We start from the raw sequence: 17,102 nt of genomic DNA on the forward strand, positions 1-17,102 counted from the left end.
GATCAGTTTCAGCAGCGGCTGAATCTGGATGCCAGTTCCGACTTACATACAGATTCAACTTAAGAACAAACCTACAGTCCCTATCTTGTACGTAACCCGGGGACTGCCTGTACTGAAATGTATATTTTTAAAGGGGAGACTTCTTGTAAATCTATATTGCCATTTTTGATAGTAAGTGTTTCTGGGCTTCTGTGAAACCATCCTTAAGCCAAAATTTTCTTATTCTGAAGTGGAATTATCAGATACATTAGAATGATTCATAAAACTGAGTTTAAAATGCATGAATGGGTTCTCTTTGTAGATCGTCCATTCATGAATTCTTTCCACTGAGAATATGTGAATGAAGATGACTCATTCTGAGCACATTTTATAACAGTCACAAGTTGCAAGTAAGGGCTATTAAATGTTACTTGACATAATAAGAAAGACCATGTTATATATGGCTCTGCTAAAGAAAATTACTGTATTCATAAAATGATAATGTGTGTAAATTATAATGGATCATAAATACTTCATGTTTCAAAATGAATAAAATATCAGTGTAAGACAAATCTCTGGAAAGAAAAATAAGCAAGCCTGCTTTTTTATTTTAGTGTAAAACAAGGAATACTGTAACATATCCATTAAATGTGTTTAAGAACTGAAAGGGAGAGGAAGTTTACCTTCATTATAGTGTAACTTTTTCCATTGTTAGCTTCATTGTGAGTTCCCAATCGCAGCTCTGTTCATTATTCACAGAGTTAAATAAATAATACCAAATTCCCTTTTCTGACTCCTATTTCTCATGAGTGGTCTTCTGCCAGTATAGAATTTTTTAAACAACGTTGTAAGTTAATGAAACAAGGAATTTGAATTCTGAATGTAAGTGGTAAAAACTACTGTATTTTTGTTTTAAATCTTCACATAGTGTCCCTATGGATGTTTCACTTCAGATGTATGTGTGCCTCTCAAGCCCAGAATCAGAGCTATCTAGCTAGCAGTGTCTATTTGTCCCATGCTCTGTTCCTCCTTGTAGCAGACATCAGTGGTATGTAGTGGTGGTCATGCAAACTGCCCTCAGCTCTTTCTCTGTTATTTTGCCTTGAGATGGAACACTACCATCTCTGTCTAGAGCAGGGGTCAGCAACCTTTCAGAAGTGGCATGCCAAGATTTAATTCATTCACACATCTGTGTGCCGGAAGGAAGAAGGGGAGGGAGCAGGGGCAGGCTGGGTACGATGACCATATTTTCTGAACCAGCTGCAGCTAGGGAGAATTTAAATTATTAAATAGACTAAGTGTTTTAACTTTCATGTTAGTTCATCAAACTTCATTTTAAACAAAGTAAAATATTACGTCCAACACAAAAGCTTTCAAACGCTTTTTCCTTTATATATGGCAGGGACCCACAGAGAAATCAGTTGGGGATCACAAATGAGAAGCAAAAACACCTCTTCCAAAAATCCCCAACCCTCACTGATGTGGCCCCAGAGACACCTCACTCCTCTGGTGCTCCAGCATCATGGGGTGAGGGCAAGGGACAGGGAGGGACTGAGGTTCAGGGCCAGCCCACCTCACTTTGGTTTTATGAAGGTCAGTGTTCACACAAGGTTAGACTTTATCCAGACTGTTATGCTGCTGCAAAACACCATTAGTATAGGGTGCTACAAACAATCCTGCTTCTACCCATAGACTGACATTCCATTCTATGGGGGAAGAGGAACAAAGAACAGTCTCCCAGAAACAATAACAAACCATCAGTATCCAACCATTTATGTACCCACCTTATCATAGCTCCATCTCAGTTGTATTTCCGTTGGTTGTTGATAAGAAGGTCATGCGAGACCATATGAAATGCTTTACTAATGTTTAGGTATACCATGTCCACTACTTCTCCCATATCCACAAGACTTGTTATCTTATCAAAGAAAGCTGTCACATTAGTTTGACATGATTCGTTCTTTACAGATCCATGTTGGCTGTTACCTATCACCTTATTATCTTCCAGATGTTTACAGATTAATTCCTTAATTACTTGCTCCATTATCTTCACTGGAACAGAAGTTAAACTGACTGCTCTGTAGTTTCCTGAGTTGTTCTTATTTTCCTTTTTATAGATGGGCACTATATTTGCCCTTTTACACTCTTCTAGAACCTCTCCCGACTTCCATAACTTTTCAGAGATGATAGCTAGAGGCTCAGATACCACCTCTGAGATCAGCTCCTTGAGTATTCTAGGATGTATTTCATCAGGCCTTGATGACTTGAAGATATCTAATTTTTCTAAGAAATTTTTAACCTGTTATTTTCCTATTTCAACTTCGAAACCTACCCCATTTACACTAGTGTTCACTATATCAGGCATCCCATCACCATCAATCTTCTTGGTGAAAACTGAAACAAAGAAGTCATTAAACACCTCTGCCATTTCTAGGTTTCCTGTTATTGTTTCTCCCTCTTCACTGAGCAATGGGCCTACTCTGTCATTGGTCTTCCTCTTACTTCTAATATATTTGTAGAATGTCTTCTTGTTACCCGTTATGTCTCTCGCTAGACTGAGCTTGTTTTGTGCCTTTGCCTTTCTAATCTTGTACCTGCATAATTGTGTTGTTTGCTCATATTCATCCTTTGTAATTTGACATAGTTTCCACTTTTTATATGACTCCTTTTTGATTTTTAGATCATGTAGCAGGAGGAGTTGGTGCTGCCACATCATCTGTTCAGTGGTGTGGCAAACAAAGTCCAAAATCAAAGCATCTTGTTCTGAAAGCTCAAATAAAGCCCAAAGAACCTCTATGTATCCATGATTGCCACTACAGCAGCAAAGGGTGTTGTTGGGTCCATGCTGGCAAACAGACTGCATTTGAAAATAACAATTAGCCTGCCTAGAAAGAGAAGACACGTGGGATGGAGGGAACAGAACCATGGGATTCCTAGAATTTGACCCCAAGTCCAGAATTCCATTGGCTTCTGCCTGGCTTCCATTATGTATCCCACAGTGTGCAGTGAGAGCTATTCCAGAATGCACATAGCTCACCAGCAAAACCAAGGACCACGGACCACAATGTCACCTGCTTAGTACACACAAAGCCACTTCTGTATTGTACACGATGAGGCAAATTAAAAGAGGAACAGCCATCCTGTGTGTGTGTTATTAGTAAAGTTTACATATTGCACACCAACTAGTGTGAGTCAGCTCAATGAGAACTAAACTCCCTGCATAAGCATGGTAGGAATTTCACTGCATATATTTGCTTAATAAAAATAATCTGTTATTAGTTAGTTTGGAAAGATGTAGAACTGAGCTTGAAAAGGGGTGGTTGGTGCCTCTATAACCGTGGTCCCCAACCCGGAGCAATCTGGGCTGGCCCCACCCCCGGGCGTGCGGCAGATGCCAGCCCCGGGCGCATGGCCGGCCCCGGCCCCAGGTGCACCGCGCGTGCCGGTGCCGACCCTGACCCCCGGCCCTGGCCCCGCCCCCGGGGGCGCCGCGCCAGCCCTGGCCCCGACCCCAGCCCCGCCCCCGGGGGCGCCGCGCCAGCCCCGACTCCAGCCCCGGCCCCAGCCCCGCCCCCGGGGGCACTGCGCCAGCCCCGGCCCCTGCCCCAGCCCCGGGGGCGCCGCACAGAACCTGGGCAGCCCCTGCCCGGGATCGCTGCACATGCCGGTGCCGACCTCGGGCGTGCAGCGCATGCTTGGCCCCGCCCCCAGTCACGTGGCCTGTGAGCGGCCCCGCCCCCAGGCACCCGGCAGCCCCAAAATGTTGGGGACCACTGCTCTATAATGTCTCTGTTAATTCTTTGATTCTTGATAGGTGGAGACTTTGTGTAAGAAAATTATTTTTTGGAAGGCAAGCAAAGGATTCTATCTGTTCTGATTCCATAATAGAATCAGGAAGTTTTTTCCCTTTTCATTATAGAAGCAAAAAGAAGAAAGTGGAGATCCAGTTCAGAATTTGACATGGTAAAACCTGTTAAAATTATGTAGATGGAACAGATTTAAAAATTGATTTTTTTAGAGGTCAATCGAAGCAATTTTCTAGCATCCCTAGATTTCCAGGAACTTTGGTTTTGCAGAGTCAACATCAGAATTTGAAGTTTTCCCCTGAAAGATGAAAGGTAGTAGCAGTAGTTTTGTAACCTACACTAGGGAAAAGGTCAGATATAGGATGTCAATTATAGTTCTTCTCTGTGTTTAAGTAAAACATGTTTAAGTCTAACCAAAAAATCAGTCTCCTAATCTTTTCAGATATTCTGAATCCTTGGGCTGATTGACCTGGGACAAGAGTTCCATAAAGTTGTTTGATCAGTGAAAACTTACTCCCCTGAGTTTACTTTAAAAGTGACTGCCAAAATCAGGTATCTAATCTACTGTGTAAGTCTGAATAGTGCACCAATCACCACATTATACAGAAGCCTAATAAAATAATTAAGATCAGCAGTGATCAGCCAGACTTCAGTCTCCATTCTTTCTTCAGAAGGGTTGCATACTATAGCTATATTCATGTTGTTGTCTTGTGGATAAACAAAGAATGGGGTAAATTATCTGTACATGATGAGGAGTCCATCATTTCCTGGTCTTTTTTTTTTTAACATGTCATACATGGATATTGTATGATTGCCCTGGTTTTGAGTTTGTCGTCTGCAGCTTGGGTTTCCTCAGAGGGAGCTTGCATCTGTGACAACTTCTTTTGTTTCATTTCATTTGCTTCGGATGGTAGCCATCCCCCTTCAAATGGTAAGGACAATTTTTCAGAAAGAAGTGACTTCAAGAATGCATGTGAAAGGTTCTTGTAGATACAAACCTGCAGAGTTCAGAGGTTTACATTGAGCACTTTCTTGTGCAAAGCAAATGTTCCAAATAAAAGTAGAATCTGAACATCAACGTCCTGGAATTTAAGAAAATTCAGGAAATTCCATCTACTTTTATCATTAGAGGGCTAAAATGTAATTGTAGGTAGTGTCGTATGAGAGGGATGAACTCAGTTCCTAATGGCCTGTCTTCATTTCTGTCAGCAGTAACAAAAAGCCTTTTCATCTGGCCAGAAAAACAAATACATAAGCTGAGGGAAACAGAATGTCTATACATTCAGTGAAATAGATGTTACAGAAAACTGAGCTATTTGTTTAAAACAAATGATGACATCAGTCATTAACCTTTTTTTTTAAATGGGAACTAAATAGTAGCCACATTTTGCACCAGCTATCCAGGTTCCAGAACTTCATCAGTGGGGAGAGGCACGTTAATCTTTACAACTCATGAGATCAATTACCTAGTTGTCACTCTTTCTGATGGATCAGTTAGTAAACCAGATGCTCTGTCCTATGAATTTTCTCCACTGTCTTGTTGAAAAACAGATCCTCAGCTTGTCACCTCTTACTATTTAAAAGTTTTGCCTCTGTTCCAACTTACCTAAGAAAATGGTCTTCCCAGTTTCTGCCCTAATCCATTTGCTAGGAAGGGGAAGTACTGGTATTTTGTTGTCATTAAAATTGAGATAAATCTACCATTCAATTTTCTTACACGTATCTGAAGCCTAGATGATTCAACTGATCCTAATTCAAAGGTAATTTTATTAAAGGTATTTTTTCATGAACAGAAAGAAGAGAAAACATCTCCTTTGTAGAAAAAAATCTGTAGGGTAGATATTTGGCTTTTTTTCCAACTATTCACCAAATCAAGTTGGATAATTTCTACTTTCTGGGTATATTCTTTGGGTGTTGCTTTTTGAAGCAGTGATGCCTTCTGACATTCTCCTATCCTTTATAAGTAGATATGTGGTTTAATATTCAAATACCATCAGTCATTAAAATACAGAAAATAGAAAATCATTACCTCCCAAAGGCATTTTCCATAGAGTTTGTCATAACTCTGGAATGTCTGGAATATGAAAATAAGTATTTTGGGTTTAAACAATAGTGCATATAGTTGATTTTCTTAGTCATGGCCAACCTTTATGCAAATTTTATTCAGGGTGATTTTTTTTTTTTTTAAGTATTAAGAAATTCACAACTGGAGAAATGGGATTTATTAGATCAGAGTTAGTTAATAGTTGAACTGCAGGGAAAATCTGGACTGCCAGATGTTTCTGAACAGACCCCCAAAAATTTATTATTAATTATTATTATTATTATCATCATCCCTGTAATTTGGACATTGACTATACCTTGACCAAAAAATTTAGACCTAGATAAAAATAATTGATTACCACACCTGAGATCTTTATTTCCTCAGAAGGCAGGCAATACCAAAAAATTATGCACTCTAATTAGGTCCTAGTGCTGCCTACTAAGTTGTGACAGAAAAAAAAAACCCTTTAATGCAGAGTGTTGGATATAAAGATAGAGAAAGTACCATTTCAGGTAATACAACTTTTTTCTTTTGAAGGACTGAAAGATGCAGCATGGGAAAAAATGCTGAACTGTGTGGCTAAAATCTTCCCTAGCAAGAGCTGTGTTCAGTCCCACTAGATGATCAGACTGGTTGCTTAATTACATCGAAATTATCTCAGTCTTATTATACGTTTATCTGTTGATAAGGCCCTGCACATCAATGGGTATCCACATCCACAGCTCATTTCTATGGATATGGATGTAGATACAAATTTTGTATCTAGAACACTGCAAATGTGTGGATATCCACATTATATCTACGGGTATCCGCATCCATGGATGTCACTGCAGATATCCATGGCTCATTTTTGTGGATGGAGATACAAATTTGGTATCCATGTAGGGCTTTACCTATTGAGTACTATGTACAAGTAGTGAAAGTCCCATTATGTAAGAACTGCACAGAGGCAGTCTTGAGAAACTGAGAGTCTCTCACTCTTTCCCCAGTTCATTTTTTGTGTGAGGTCAAGGCGTAAGACAAATACTGCTGTATAATCACAGCCAGTGGAGATAGTTGGATTTTTACAACAGATAAGAACATTAACATGGAAAAATTCCTTGTGTTCAGCCTAGTATATTGTATTTGTCTCTTTGTGATGCCTAGTGACTTATGCATAGCCAAGCATTTGGATCAGGACAAAATATAAGAAGACTGGAGACATTTAACATTAATTTATTGGAAATGATACTACTACATACAGATACACAATAATTATTCTAAACAAGTCTGATCCTATCCATAAAAGAAAGGACCCAAACTGAACATTTGAGAGTCTGGAACAGAGATTGTATAATACAGTAAAACCTGTTCTAACCGGCACTTAACTAGCCGGAAAAGTTTAGAAACCAGCAAATTTCCGAGTCAGGAGAAAACACGTTAAAAGAAAGAAAAAAAAAGGAAACTGGCGCTTTAAGCTGGGCCGCTCCTCAGACGCTCCCTCCCCCCCCCACCCCTGCCAGACGTGTGTGTAGCCTGGCACCCCTGACGCTCATGACCGCCCAGCCTCCTTCCTCCGCCTCCCCCCTCCGACTTCTGGCCTCCTTCCCAGGAGGTCAGCTACCCGTGGTTTGTGGTAGCCTGGCCTCTCCCATGCCTCCTGGCCCCCTCCCTGCCCCCACAGTTCAGCACCTTCGCGGCTCCCCCCCCCCCCCCGGCAGGCCGCCCTCACCATCTCCACCTCCCAGCTTCCACCCCACCCCCCAGGCTGCATCCTGCCTTTCACCCTCTTCCCCCCATGGCTTGTGGCCCCTCCTAGCAGGCCACATCCTGTCCCCTGCACCATTCCGCCTCTCCCGTCCCCCAGTCTCCACAGGGCTCTCACCCTCCCCCCCTTAGATACCTGGAATTTTTAGGTAACTGGCTCGACCAAATCCCCGAGCGTGCCAGATAACACAGGTTTTACTGTAATTCCATTTAGTTCAATACCTTCTCATTCAGATGTTCATCTTGATGGGGCAGGGTAGCATTCAACTCAGATGTGCAACAGATCTGTCTAAGCACTTATGCAGCCCTTGTCACATTGGGGTTGGAACACCTTTGGATGGCATACATGTCCCCAGTTGGCAGAGGCTGATCATCCTGCTGCAAAGTCCAAAATTTTATTTTATATTTTGAAGATTATATTGCTTAAAAAGTTAACTGGCAAAAATATTTCATTATGATCACAGAAATAAATGAAATAAAAGTATATTTGATGTTTCTGGAATGGAAGCCTGTATCTTCTGTTTCCTCAAAGGTTTGGGTTAATATTGGTTGATTGGTTTATTGATTGTAAAACCTTACAGGGAACCCCTATAGCTAACCCTACAGGGAATGCCTCTCCAGGCATTTTGCCTCTGTAAGGAGATTTGATGGCCTCCTTTTATTTTCTCAGTTTGAATGAGTGTGTACTCCCTCATGGAAAAACCTGGGAATTTTTATGGAAGGGATTCTTCAGGAGTGGTTGGAGATGATCACGCTTCACAGCTCTATGTCCTTTGAGCCATTATTCCTCAGTTTCTTTGGATGATACTGATGGGGTTTTTCCAGTTCTTAAGGTATCTGCTTTGTTTGAGCATTTTCCCCTTGCATTCTTCCTCCTATATTTCTATAAACTAAGCTTCCTGATTAACCAAACAGCCTTCATGTGAAAGCTAGACTGGGGGAGGTGGGTGTTGGTCAGTGTGAATTTAGGGCTAATGGAAAATGTTAGATTGACAGCACTGTTATTCCACATCCTTGTAGTGCTCACAGCTCCTGCTGACGCCTCTTTCTCAGCTCAAGCCCCAAAGTAATTATGCTTTCTCTTTTTGTTTTCTGTTAGTGCTTTCTTTGATTGTTATTTGCTTATTATAAGTTAATTTCTTGATTCTTTCTTTGTAGCATTTTCTTATGTCTGTCACGGCATGCCTACACTAGGAAACAATTTAGAAATAAGTAAAATCGAAATAACTCCCAAAATAACAAAACCAAAATAGTGTGTCCCCACTACAGGGGAGCATCAAAATTAGTCAGAATTATTTTGAAATAGCGCATCCACACTGATTGGAGCCTGCCTCAGATTTAGACCCCCTAGCAGCGCTCTGGGGAGGTCACCAGGAGGATGGATGCTTCCTGTGGCTGCTTTGTCAGGAAAGCTTTGACCACGCTTTCACGGGTTCCCCTTTACAGCCATGTCTCACATGCCACTCCTCCACTGCCTCCCCCCTCGCAAGACACAAAAGGGACACAGTGAGCTCTGGTTACGCTTGCAGATGCCACAGCACTTACAACAAATAGCTGGAGCTGCTGCAAAGCAGTGCCAGGTTCACAAGCCTCATGCTGTACGTCATGGCACAGTTTGTCCAGACTGCCCACATGCTGCTCCAGCAGGACAATGACCAGCCCAAGCTGGAGTACCTCTTCACATAGGTTCTGTCACTCCTGCTGCTGCAAATGCTCCTCAATCCCCTGGACACCGTCAAATAACAAAGTACTATAGAGAACTTTCTGGGTGTCTGGCTGATGAGTCTTGCCCACATGCTCAGGGTTTAGCTGATCGCCATATTTGGGGTTGGGAAGGAATTTTCCTCCAGGGTAGATTGGCAGAGGCCCTGGAGGTTTTTCGCCTTCCTCTGTAGCATGGGGCATGGTCACTAGCAGAAGGATTCTCTGCATCTTGGGGTCTTCAAACTATTTGAAGGCTTCAATATCTGAGATATAGGTGAGAGGATTATTCTAGGAGGGGGTGGGTGAGATTCTGTGGCCTGCACTGTGCAGGGGGTCAGACTAGATGATCATAATGGTCCCTTCTGACCTTAAAGTCTATGAGTCTATAAATGCCACTTCTGCTGGAAGGAGACCAGTTTGGACTGGTGAGATCGCGTTGCCCTGCAGCAATGGAATGCCCAGCAATGGCTCCAGAATGTCCATATGTGGAAGGTCACCTTCCTAGAGCTCTGTGAGTGGCTCGCCCCTGCCCTCAGATGACAGGCACCTGACTGCAACCTGCCATTCTCGTGCAGAAGCACGTTGTCACGGCCCTGTGGAGGCTCTCCATACTGGACAGCTACTGCTCCATTGGGAACCAGTTTGGGATGGGGAAATTCAGTTGAGGCTGTGTTCATATAAGTAGCGAAGGCCATAAACCATGTGCTGCTACAGAAGGTCATCACTCTGGGGAACATCAACAGCATCATGGATGGCTTTGCCGCTATGGACTTCCGCAACTGTAGGGGAGTCATAGATGATGCTCAGTCCCCTTTCTCGTTCCCAACCACCATCCCTCAGACTACATAAATAGGAAGGGGCACTTCTCCATGGTGCTGCAGGCCCTCATGGACCATAAGGGCACTTCACCAACATCAACTTCAGCTGGTCGGGGAAGGCGCACACAATCCATATCTTCCAGAAATCTTGCCTCTTCCAAAAGATGCACACCTGGGTGACACAGTCTACTCCTTGCTCCCTTGGCTTATGAAGCCCTATACAAGCAGCCTAGACCCCTCTAAGAAGCACTTCAATGCCAGGCTGAGCAGCTGATGCATGGTGGTGGAGTGTGCATTCAGCTGTTTAAAGGGGACGTTCTGGAGTATCCTCAACTGTCTTGACCTCAGCAAGCACAACATCCCCTTTGTGGTCCTTAGTCAACATCACCTTTGTGGACCTCAGCAAGCACAACATCCCCCTTGCTGTGTGCTCCACAATCTTTGCAAGAGTAAAGGGGAGACTTTTCTGCTAAATGGCTGGTATGGGAATACAAGCAGCCAGACACCAGTGCCATTGGACGAGCACATCAACGAGCTTTGCTCATCAGGGATGCCTTGAAGGAGAGTTTCAGCCAAGGCTAGCTCTTAGACTGTGCATTCCCCATGTGGCCTGCAGAGGCACGGACATCCCCAGGGAGTATTGCTATATCCACGGCCCAGGGACAAGGAGGCATGCGAAGGTGCTGCTCAGGCCAGAAGCCTGTGGGCAGGAAGGGGAGATGGGGCAGCTCAGCTTCTTTCCGTGTCCTGCACACACTGGGTCCAGCACTGGCAGTGTCCCGCAGAGAGAGAACTTCTATCCCTACCCACTGGAGGGGGAGAGAGGAAGGTATGTCTGAGTGGCAGAGGCTGCTTGCTGGAGAGAGTAATATAGGGGTCCCCTCCTTTTCTTATCCCTGGCAAGTTTCCATGTACGACCTCAATCTCCTCTGCATTGCTGCACTTGACTGGGAGCAGATACTGACCAAGTGAGGGCATGAGCCTATGCAATATGCGGCACTGCTATATGGTTCCATGACCCCAGACTCCTTAGTGGTGGCTTGTTGTAGGAAGGTGTCTCACCATGGAGGCTGGAGTAAGTCAGGCCTCTCCATGAACCTTGTGAGAGGGACTGAGGGGTTTCTGTGTAAGAGCATCATGGAGATGAGTGATCTGGACTAGCACTCCACCTGCACATGAGAAAGAACATAAGAACAGCCATATTGGGTCAGACCTAAGGTCCATGTAGCCCAGTATCCTGTCTGCCGACAGTGGTCAATACCAGATGCCCCAGAGGGAGGGGACACAACAGATAATCCTCACGTGATCCTTCTCCTGTCACCAATTTACAGACAAACAGAGGCTAGGGGCATCATTCCTCCCCATCCTTTCTAATAGATTCATGGAGGTTAGGTCCATCAATGGCTATCTAGCTCTTTTTTGAACCCTGTTAAAGTCCTAGTCTTCACAATATCTTCTGGCAAGGAATTCCACAGGTTGACTGTGCACTGAGTGAAGAAAAACTTCCTTTTGTTTGTTTTAAATCTGGTGCCTATTAATTTCATTTGGTGACCCCTAGTTCTTATAACTTTTCCTTATTCACTTTTTCCACACCAATCATGATTTTATAGACCTCTATCATATCCCCCCTTAGTCTCCTCTTTTCTAAGCTGAAATGTTCAAGTCTTTTAAATCTCTCTTTATATGGGACCTGTTCCAAACCCCTAATCATTTTTGTTGCTCTTTTCTAAACCTTTTCTAATGCCAGTATATCTTTTTTGAGATAAGGTGACCACATCTGTATGCAGTATTCAAAAAGTGAGCATACCATAGTTTTATATAGAGGCAATTAGATATTCTCTGTGTTATTCTCTATCCCTTTTTTAATGATTCTTAACATTCTGTTTGCTTTTTTGACTGCTGTTGCACACTGAATGGATGTTTTCAGAGAACTATTCACAATGACTCCAAGATCTCTCTTGAGTAGTTGTAGCTAAATTAGTACCCATCATATTGATATAGTTGGGATTATTTTTTCCAATGTGCATACTTTACATTTATCAACATTAAATTTCATTTGCCATTTTGTTGCCCAATCACTTAGTTTGGTGAGATCTTTTTGAAGCACTTCACAATTTGCATTGGTTTTAACTATCTTGAGCAGTTTGGTATCATCTGCAAATGTTGCCACCTCACTGTTTACCCCTTTCTCTTGATCAGCAGTTCTCAAACTTTTTGGGCTCTGGAGCCCTTTACATGCGTAAAAATGTATGTGGTGCCCCAGCGGTCCACTGATTGTATGTGTTGTACTTATGTGGAGCCCCAGCGGTCCACGGATTATATGTGTTGTACCTATCAATGTTTCCAGTTTATGAACCTCGCGGAGCCCCTGGAGATGTCTCATGGAGCCCTGGGGTTCCATGGAGCAGTTTGAGAAACATTGCTCTTGATCATTTATAAATAAGTTGAATAGGATTGTTCCAAGGACAGACACTTGGGGGACCCTACTAGTTACCTCTCTTCACTCTAAAAACATACCATTTATTCCTACCGTTTGTTTCCTGCCTTTTAACCAGTTATCAGTCCATGAAAGGACCTTCCCTCTTATCCCACGACAACTTACTTTACTTAAGAGCCAGGCTGTTGTGCGTCCCCCAGGCTGAATACACCAAGTGAGCCCCTCATAGCCCGCTGCCTGCCCCTGCATGTGTATAGGGAAAGTTATAGAATTCATCTGAAGTGCCTTCTCAAGTTTATCTGACACCTTGGAGGCATCCCGGCAGGGCAGGACTGGGTCCGGGGTGAAGAGCAGGTTCTAGCTGGTAGGCATGATCTCCTGACTGGCCACTTCCTCCTCCTCTGCAAGCCCACCCTCATGGAGGCTGCTGCCAGGTGCGTCCTGCCAGACTCGATGACTGGTTGGGGGGGATGGTGACTGGCCCCCCCTTACAGGATGGCATTGAGCTGTTCATAATAGCGGCACGTGTCTGGTGCCGCTCCAGAGTGTCAGTTCTGCTCCCTTGCCTTGTTGTAGGCCTGCCAGAGCTCTTTTATTTTCATTTGGACCTGGTTTAGGGTCTGGGTGTGGCCTTCGTCAACCAGACTAGCGGTCATTTGACCATACACATCCACATTGCGCTTTCTGGTATGGAGATCCTGGGGACTAGTCTCCTCGCCCAAAACCTCCATGAGGTCCAGGATCTCCACACCAGTCCAGGGTGGTGGTGTCCTGCATCCCTGACCAGTGCCAGCCAAAGGTGCTGTGGGAGTGCTGGCAGCTATGGAGGGGCTCAGAGGGAGTGCTAGAGTCTACCGTGGCTCTGTCAGCAAAAGCTGTATGGCATAGGGCTGGCAAAGCTCTCCACATGCCACAAGCCCTTCTGCAGCAGCCTGCTGTTCTAAGCTCTGCAACAGAAGGGGAGCAGTGGAGCTGGCAGGTGTGACCAGGGCAGCCACAAGTACAGCTGAGAGAGGCCTCTGGAGGCCAATTATTTCTAAATAGCTGCACCGGATCATCTACACTAACACTATTTCCAAATAAGCGTTATTCCCTGAAGAAAGCAGGAGTACAGATTTTGAAATAAGCAGCCCATTATTTCGAAATAACAGGCTGGGTAGTGTGAACACTCCACTTGTTATTTCAAAATAAGGGGGGGGGGTTCTCTGAAATAACTCCCTAGAGTAGACCAGGGCTTAGAGTTGATCCTTCATGGTAGCTTACAAACAGAATTTAAAGGGATAGAGACTTTTTACATTTTGTTGCTGCTGCTATCTCTTATAATTACTGTAGCTGCTGGAAGCCTAAAATAAAACTTCCAAGTCTTAGCTATTATATAAAGAAAAAGTGGTGCAACTATTCCTGGCATCAGGGACTATTGATTTACTGCAGTCTGTCAATGTTAGATGGGCATGCTGCTACGTCAGTGGAGCACTCTATTGTTTCAACTGCTGTGGCCTTTGTTTTTTATCCTGGCAGTGCTTGCGTCAGTGATGCATATCATTGCCTGTGTGATGTCAAAGTGTGGGTGTTCAGTTACAGAGACATAGTTAACCTAATGTGCTGCAGTAAATCCTGAACACTATTTCCTTCTGGGAATAACAAAGAGAGTGTGATTCATCCTTGTTCACATTAGACTAATGCTAAGTATAGCTGTGTTCATGACCTGCAGCATCCACACAGATTAGTATCACAACCACTGCAGCTTGCTAAACATGGTGTCAGAATAGTGGTTGTTTAAAAAGAGGTATTTGTATGTACCTCCTTCCCCAAGGATTCACTGATTATCAGTTACTGTAGTTAAAAGTAAACCCTCCTAATCAGAAAAAAATGTGCTTAATGTAATCCTTTAAAACTTAATTCTGTTAATTACAACGTAAAAAGCTTTGTTATAAAAATGTATTTAAATAATCAGCAATTATTATTATGTAGTACTTAATAGATGGCAAAAAAATCAGAGTATATATACATCCTGTGAACAGTAAATTAAGTGTTTTAGATGTTCCACTGAGAACAGATACTACCTTCTTTAATTTGAGCTACTTTTGCCTCTTGTTTTGGCAATCTTTACAATCCACATTTAGTACATACTTAAAAACAAAAATAAAAATCTTATCACAGAAAAAGAAGTATGGTTTTTACAAGAGTAAATCACTGAACTACACACCTGGAGCGTCCTTTTTTCCCCTCTGTCTCAGTAAGTCATGTGATGATGATCATGTGATTGGGTCAAAGGAGCTTTTCCTCAAACAGCACAAAAACGAAAGCATTCTCCCAATTAAAGCTACTAACGTGTCCGACCTTCGATCACTGCATCTTGTTTACTCTTCTTCTATTGCAGTAAAAACAAAATGAGTGGTAAGATTTGCTGCCTGTATTTTGAGAGTTCTGCTTTTGTGTTAAAACGTGAGAAAAGCATTACATAAATCTAAATCCAGTCTGTGTTTTCAGCAGATGCCAGATATATAATAGCTATAAAAGGTAGAAGAGGGTTGGTACATTTAAATATAAATCTTGTAGTATATAAAATTATGAAGTGTTGTGTTTATTATAATGTAGGTTGAGTAGATTAATGTGTGCTGCTGCATATCCTGTTTTAAATACCTCTTTGTGTGTCAACATACAATTTTTTTTCAGTCTAAAAACAAACATTATTTTTGGACAGTAATTGTATATACTAGTGCTCTTACAAAATCAGTATTCATAATAGCCTCCAAATACTGGTTACTAATTTGCTAAAAATTCAGTCCATTTAAGTTTACAATTTCTGTAAAGCTGAATTCAAAATTGAATGAGTGAGATTTAAAGACTAAGAAAACTAATTGCAGTATTTTTAAGTTTACAGGCTTTAAATGTATTTTGGGAAGACTAACTTATGTCCATGGCAGTAGAAAGCAGATATCACATACATTTTGTTTCCCTCTTTACAGTGTTTATAAGAAGAACAATACATTTGCTTTTACATTCTGTTTGGACAAACTCAAGATTTTAAACAATCTGCTGCAGTTGATATGACATGAGCTGCTGTGTTTAGTTTTCACTGCTTCCTGAATGTGTTCTTAATTTCCATTAATTCTGTTGCAAAAGTCTCAGGAAACTTGTTCCTTACCACTGTCTCTTTATTTCCCCTTGGGACAAAATGCTTTTCACCACAGAGAAAAAAATTACAAGCTAGTTTTGCCATAATAATTTAAGTGGAAATATAGACATTCTGATACAATGGCACTACTAAAAGTATGGGAAAACATGTATCTTCTGGTTTAAGGGGAGATTTTTAGTATGTGTAAAGCATTTTGCACGCAGTTATATTTTAAACCAGCGGTATCCAACCTATGGCCAATGGTTGTATACAGCCCACTAGAGCAAGAACTGCAGCCTGCATCAACACAGCATACTAACATGCAATTCATTAGCACTTCGTTGTCATGTGTACATAATTTTAGTTTAAGTGTGTAAATAGACAATACTGTAAATGGGTTGTTTCTATGTAAGAACATACAAAATAAGCTGACTTTAAAATTTAAACCAATGCAGGGGATTTAAAATCATCTTAAAATATGCAGAAATTGTTTGGCCCACACAAGGTTGTACATAGGTTTATGTGGTATTCCTGTGCTAGGTACAGTAAATTTGTCATGTATACTTAGTCTTAAAAAGTAACTAAAAGCAATAGCAAATAGAAACCCAAGAGCTTTTTTACAATGTATTCTAAAACCAAGATTTTTACATTAGTTGTTTAAAAAAAAAAACAATTTTATTTTTAAAAAGTAAGATATTAACATTTTATCCCATGCTCTCCCAAAAAATGTTTGCTTCCAAGTCAAGCAAGCAAGCAGTACCATGATTTCTGGCAAAAACATCAGAGTAAGGTGGGGTTTTTTTTTTAAGTTTATCTATCTTTGATTACATTTAACAGAGTTTTAGAAACATAAGAAGTGTAATAGAGTTCACCTTTGCAGCCTGCGCATGAAGAAACCATCTTCTCACTCTTTTTAAAACTTCACAATTTCAAAGTCAAGCAATAAATATTGCAAAGTTAGCACGTTGGCTTAATGCTAACACCACAAGAGGGACACACACAAATGCGTTGAGTCACGTATTTTCTAACTGCTGGGGAAGAAATGGTTTCTGAATATGGCTGTGTTGAGATCAATGTGTTAATGCCACCAGATGGCAATTTTGGTATTGACTTTGCAGAAAACTGCTTCTTATGTAAGTCAAGACAGAAAGGCAATAAATGCACAAAATTCATAATTTTGCTGTTCAGAACATTCTGCTTAATTTGACCAGATGCAGCATCAGTAAACACCGTAACCGTTTAGTCATATCATCTAACAGTAAACAGCTAACCATTTAGCCATAGTATCTATTTATCTTCATAGATGTACATCACCAGAGGTTCTGAAACTCTTCATCATAATTGTTCTAATTAGATGTGGGCAACATGAAGAACTATGGACTTGATTTTTAACTGACTTGCAACTTGTATAGTCATTTATATTTGTTTTAAGTGAGTGGTTTAAAGCAGG

General features: G+C 41.9%; 1 protein-coding gene across 7 annotated transcripts in view; it reads left to right on the forward strand.

The window, feature by feature from the left end:
- Positions 1 to 17,102, forward strand: part of FNDC3A (fibronectin type III domain containing 3A) — a 209,313-nt gene that overhangs the window by 96,010 nt on the left and 96,201 nt on the right. The window contains exon 1 of one of the 7 annotated variants that reach the window (XM_025183771.2): positions 7,689 to 8,408. The exons of 5 other annotated variants lie outside the window; for them this stretch is intronic. Coding sequence is in view for 1 of the 2 variants with exons in the window: in XM_006121332.4 (XP_006121394.2) it covers positions 14,925 to 14,931 (7 nt within the window). In the remaining variant the exon portion in view is untranslated. Of the gene's footprint in view, positions 1 to 7,688; positions 8,409 to 14,682; positions 14,932 to 17,102 lie in introns of those variants that run through there. One more of the 7 variants, XM_006121332.4, reaches the window with a different exon arrangement.

Source organism: Pelodiscus sinensis, chromosome 1 (assembly GCF_049634645.1).
Source record: "Pelodiscus sinensis isolate JC-2024 chromosome 1, ASM4963464v1, whole genome shotgun sequence".
Taxonomy (NCBI): Eukaryota; Metazoa; Chordata; order Testudines; family Trionychidae; genus Pelodiscus; species Pelodiscus sinensis.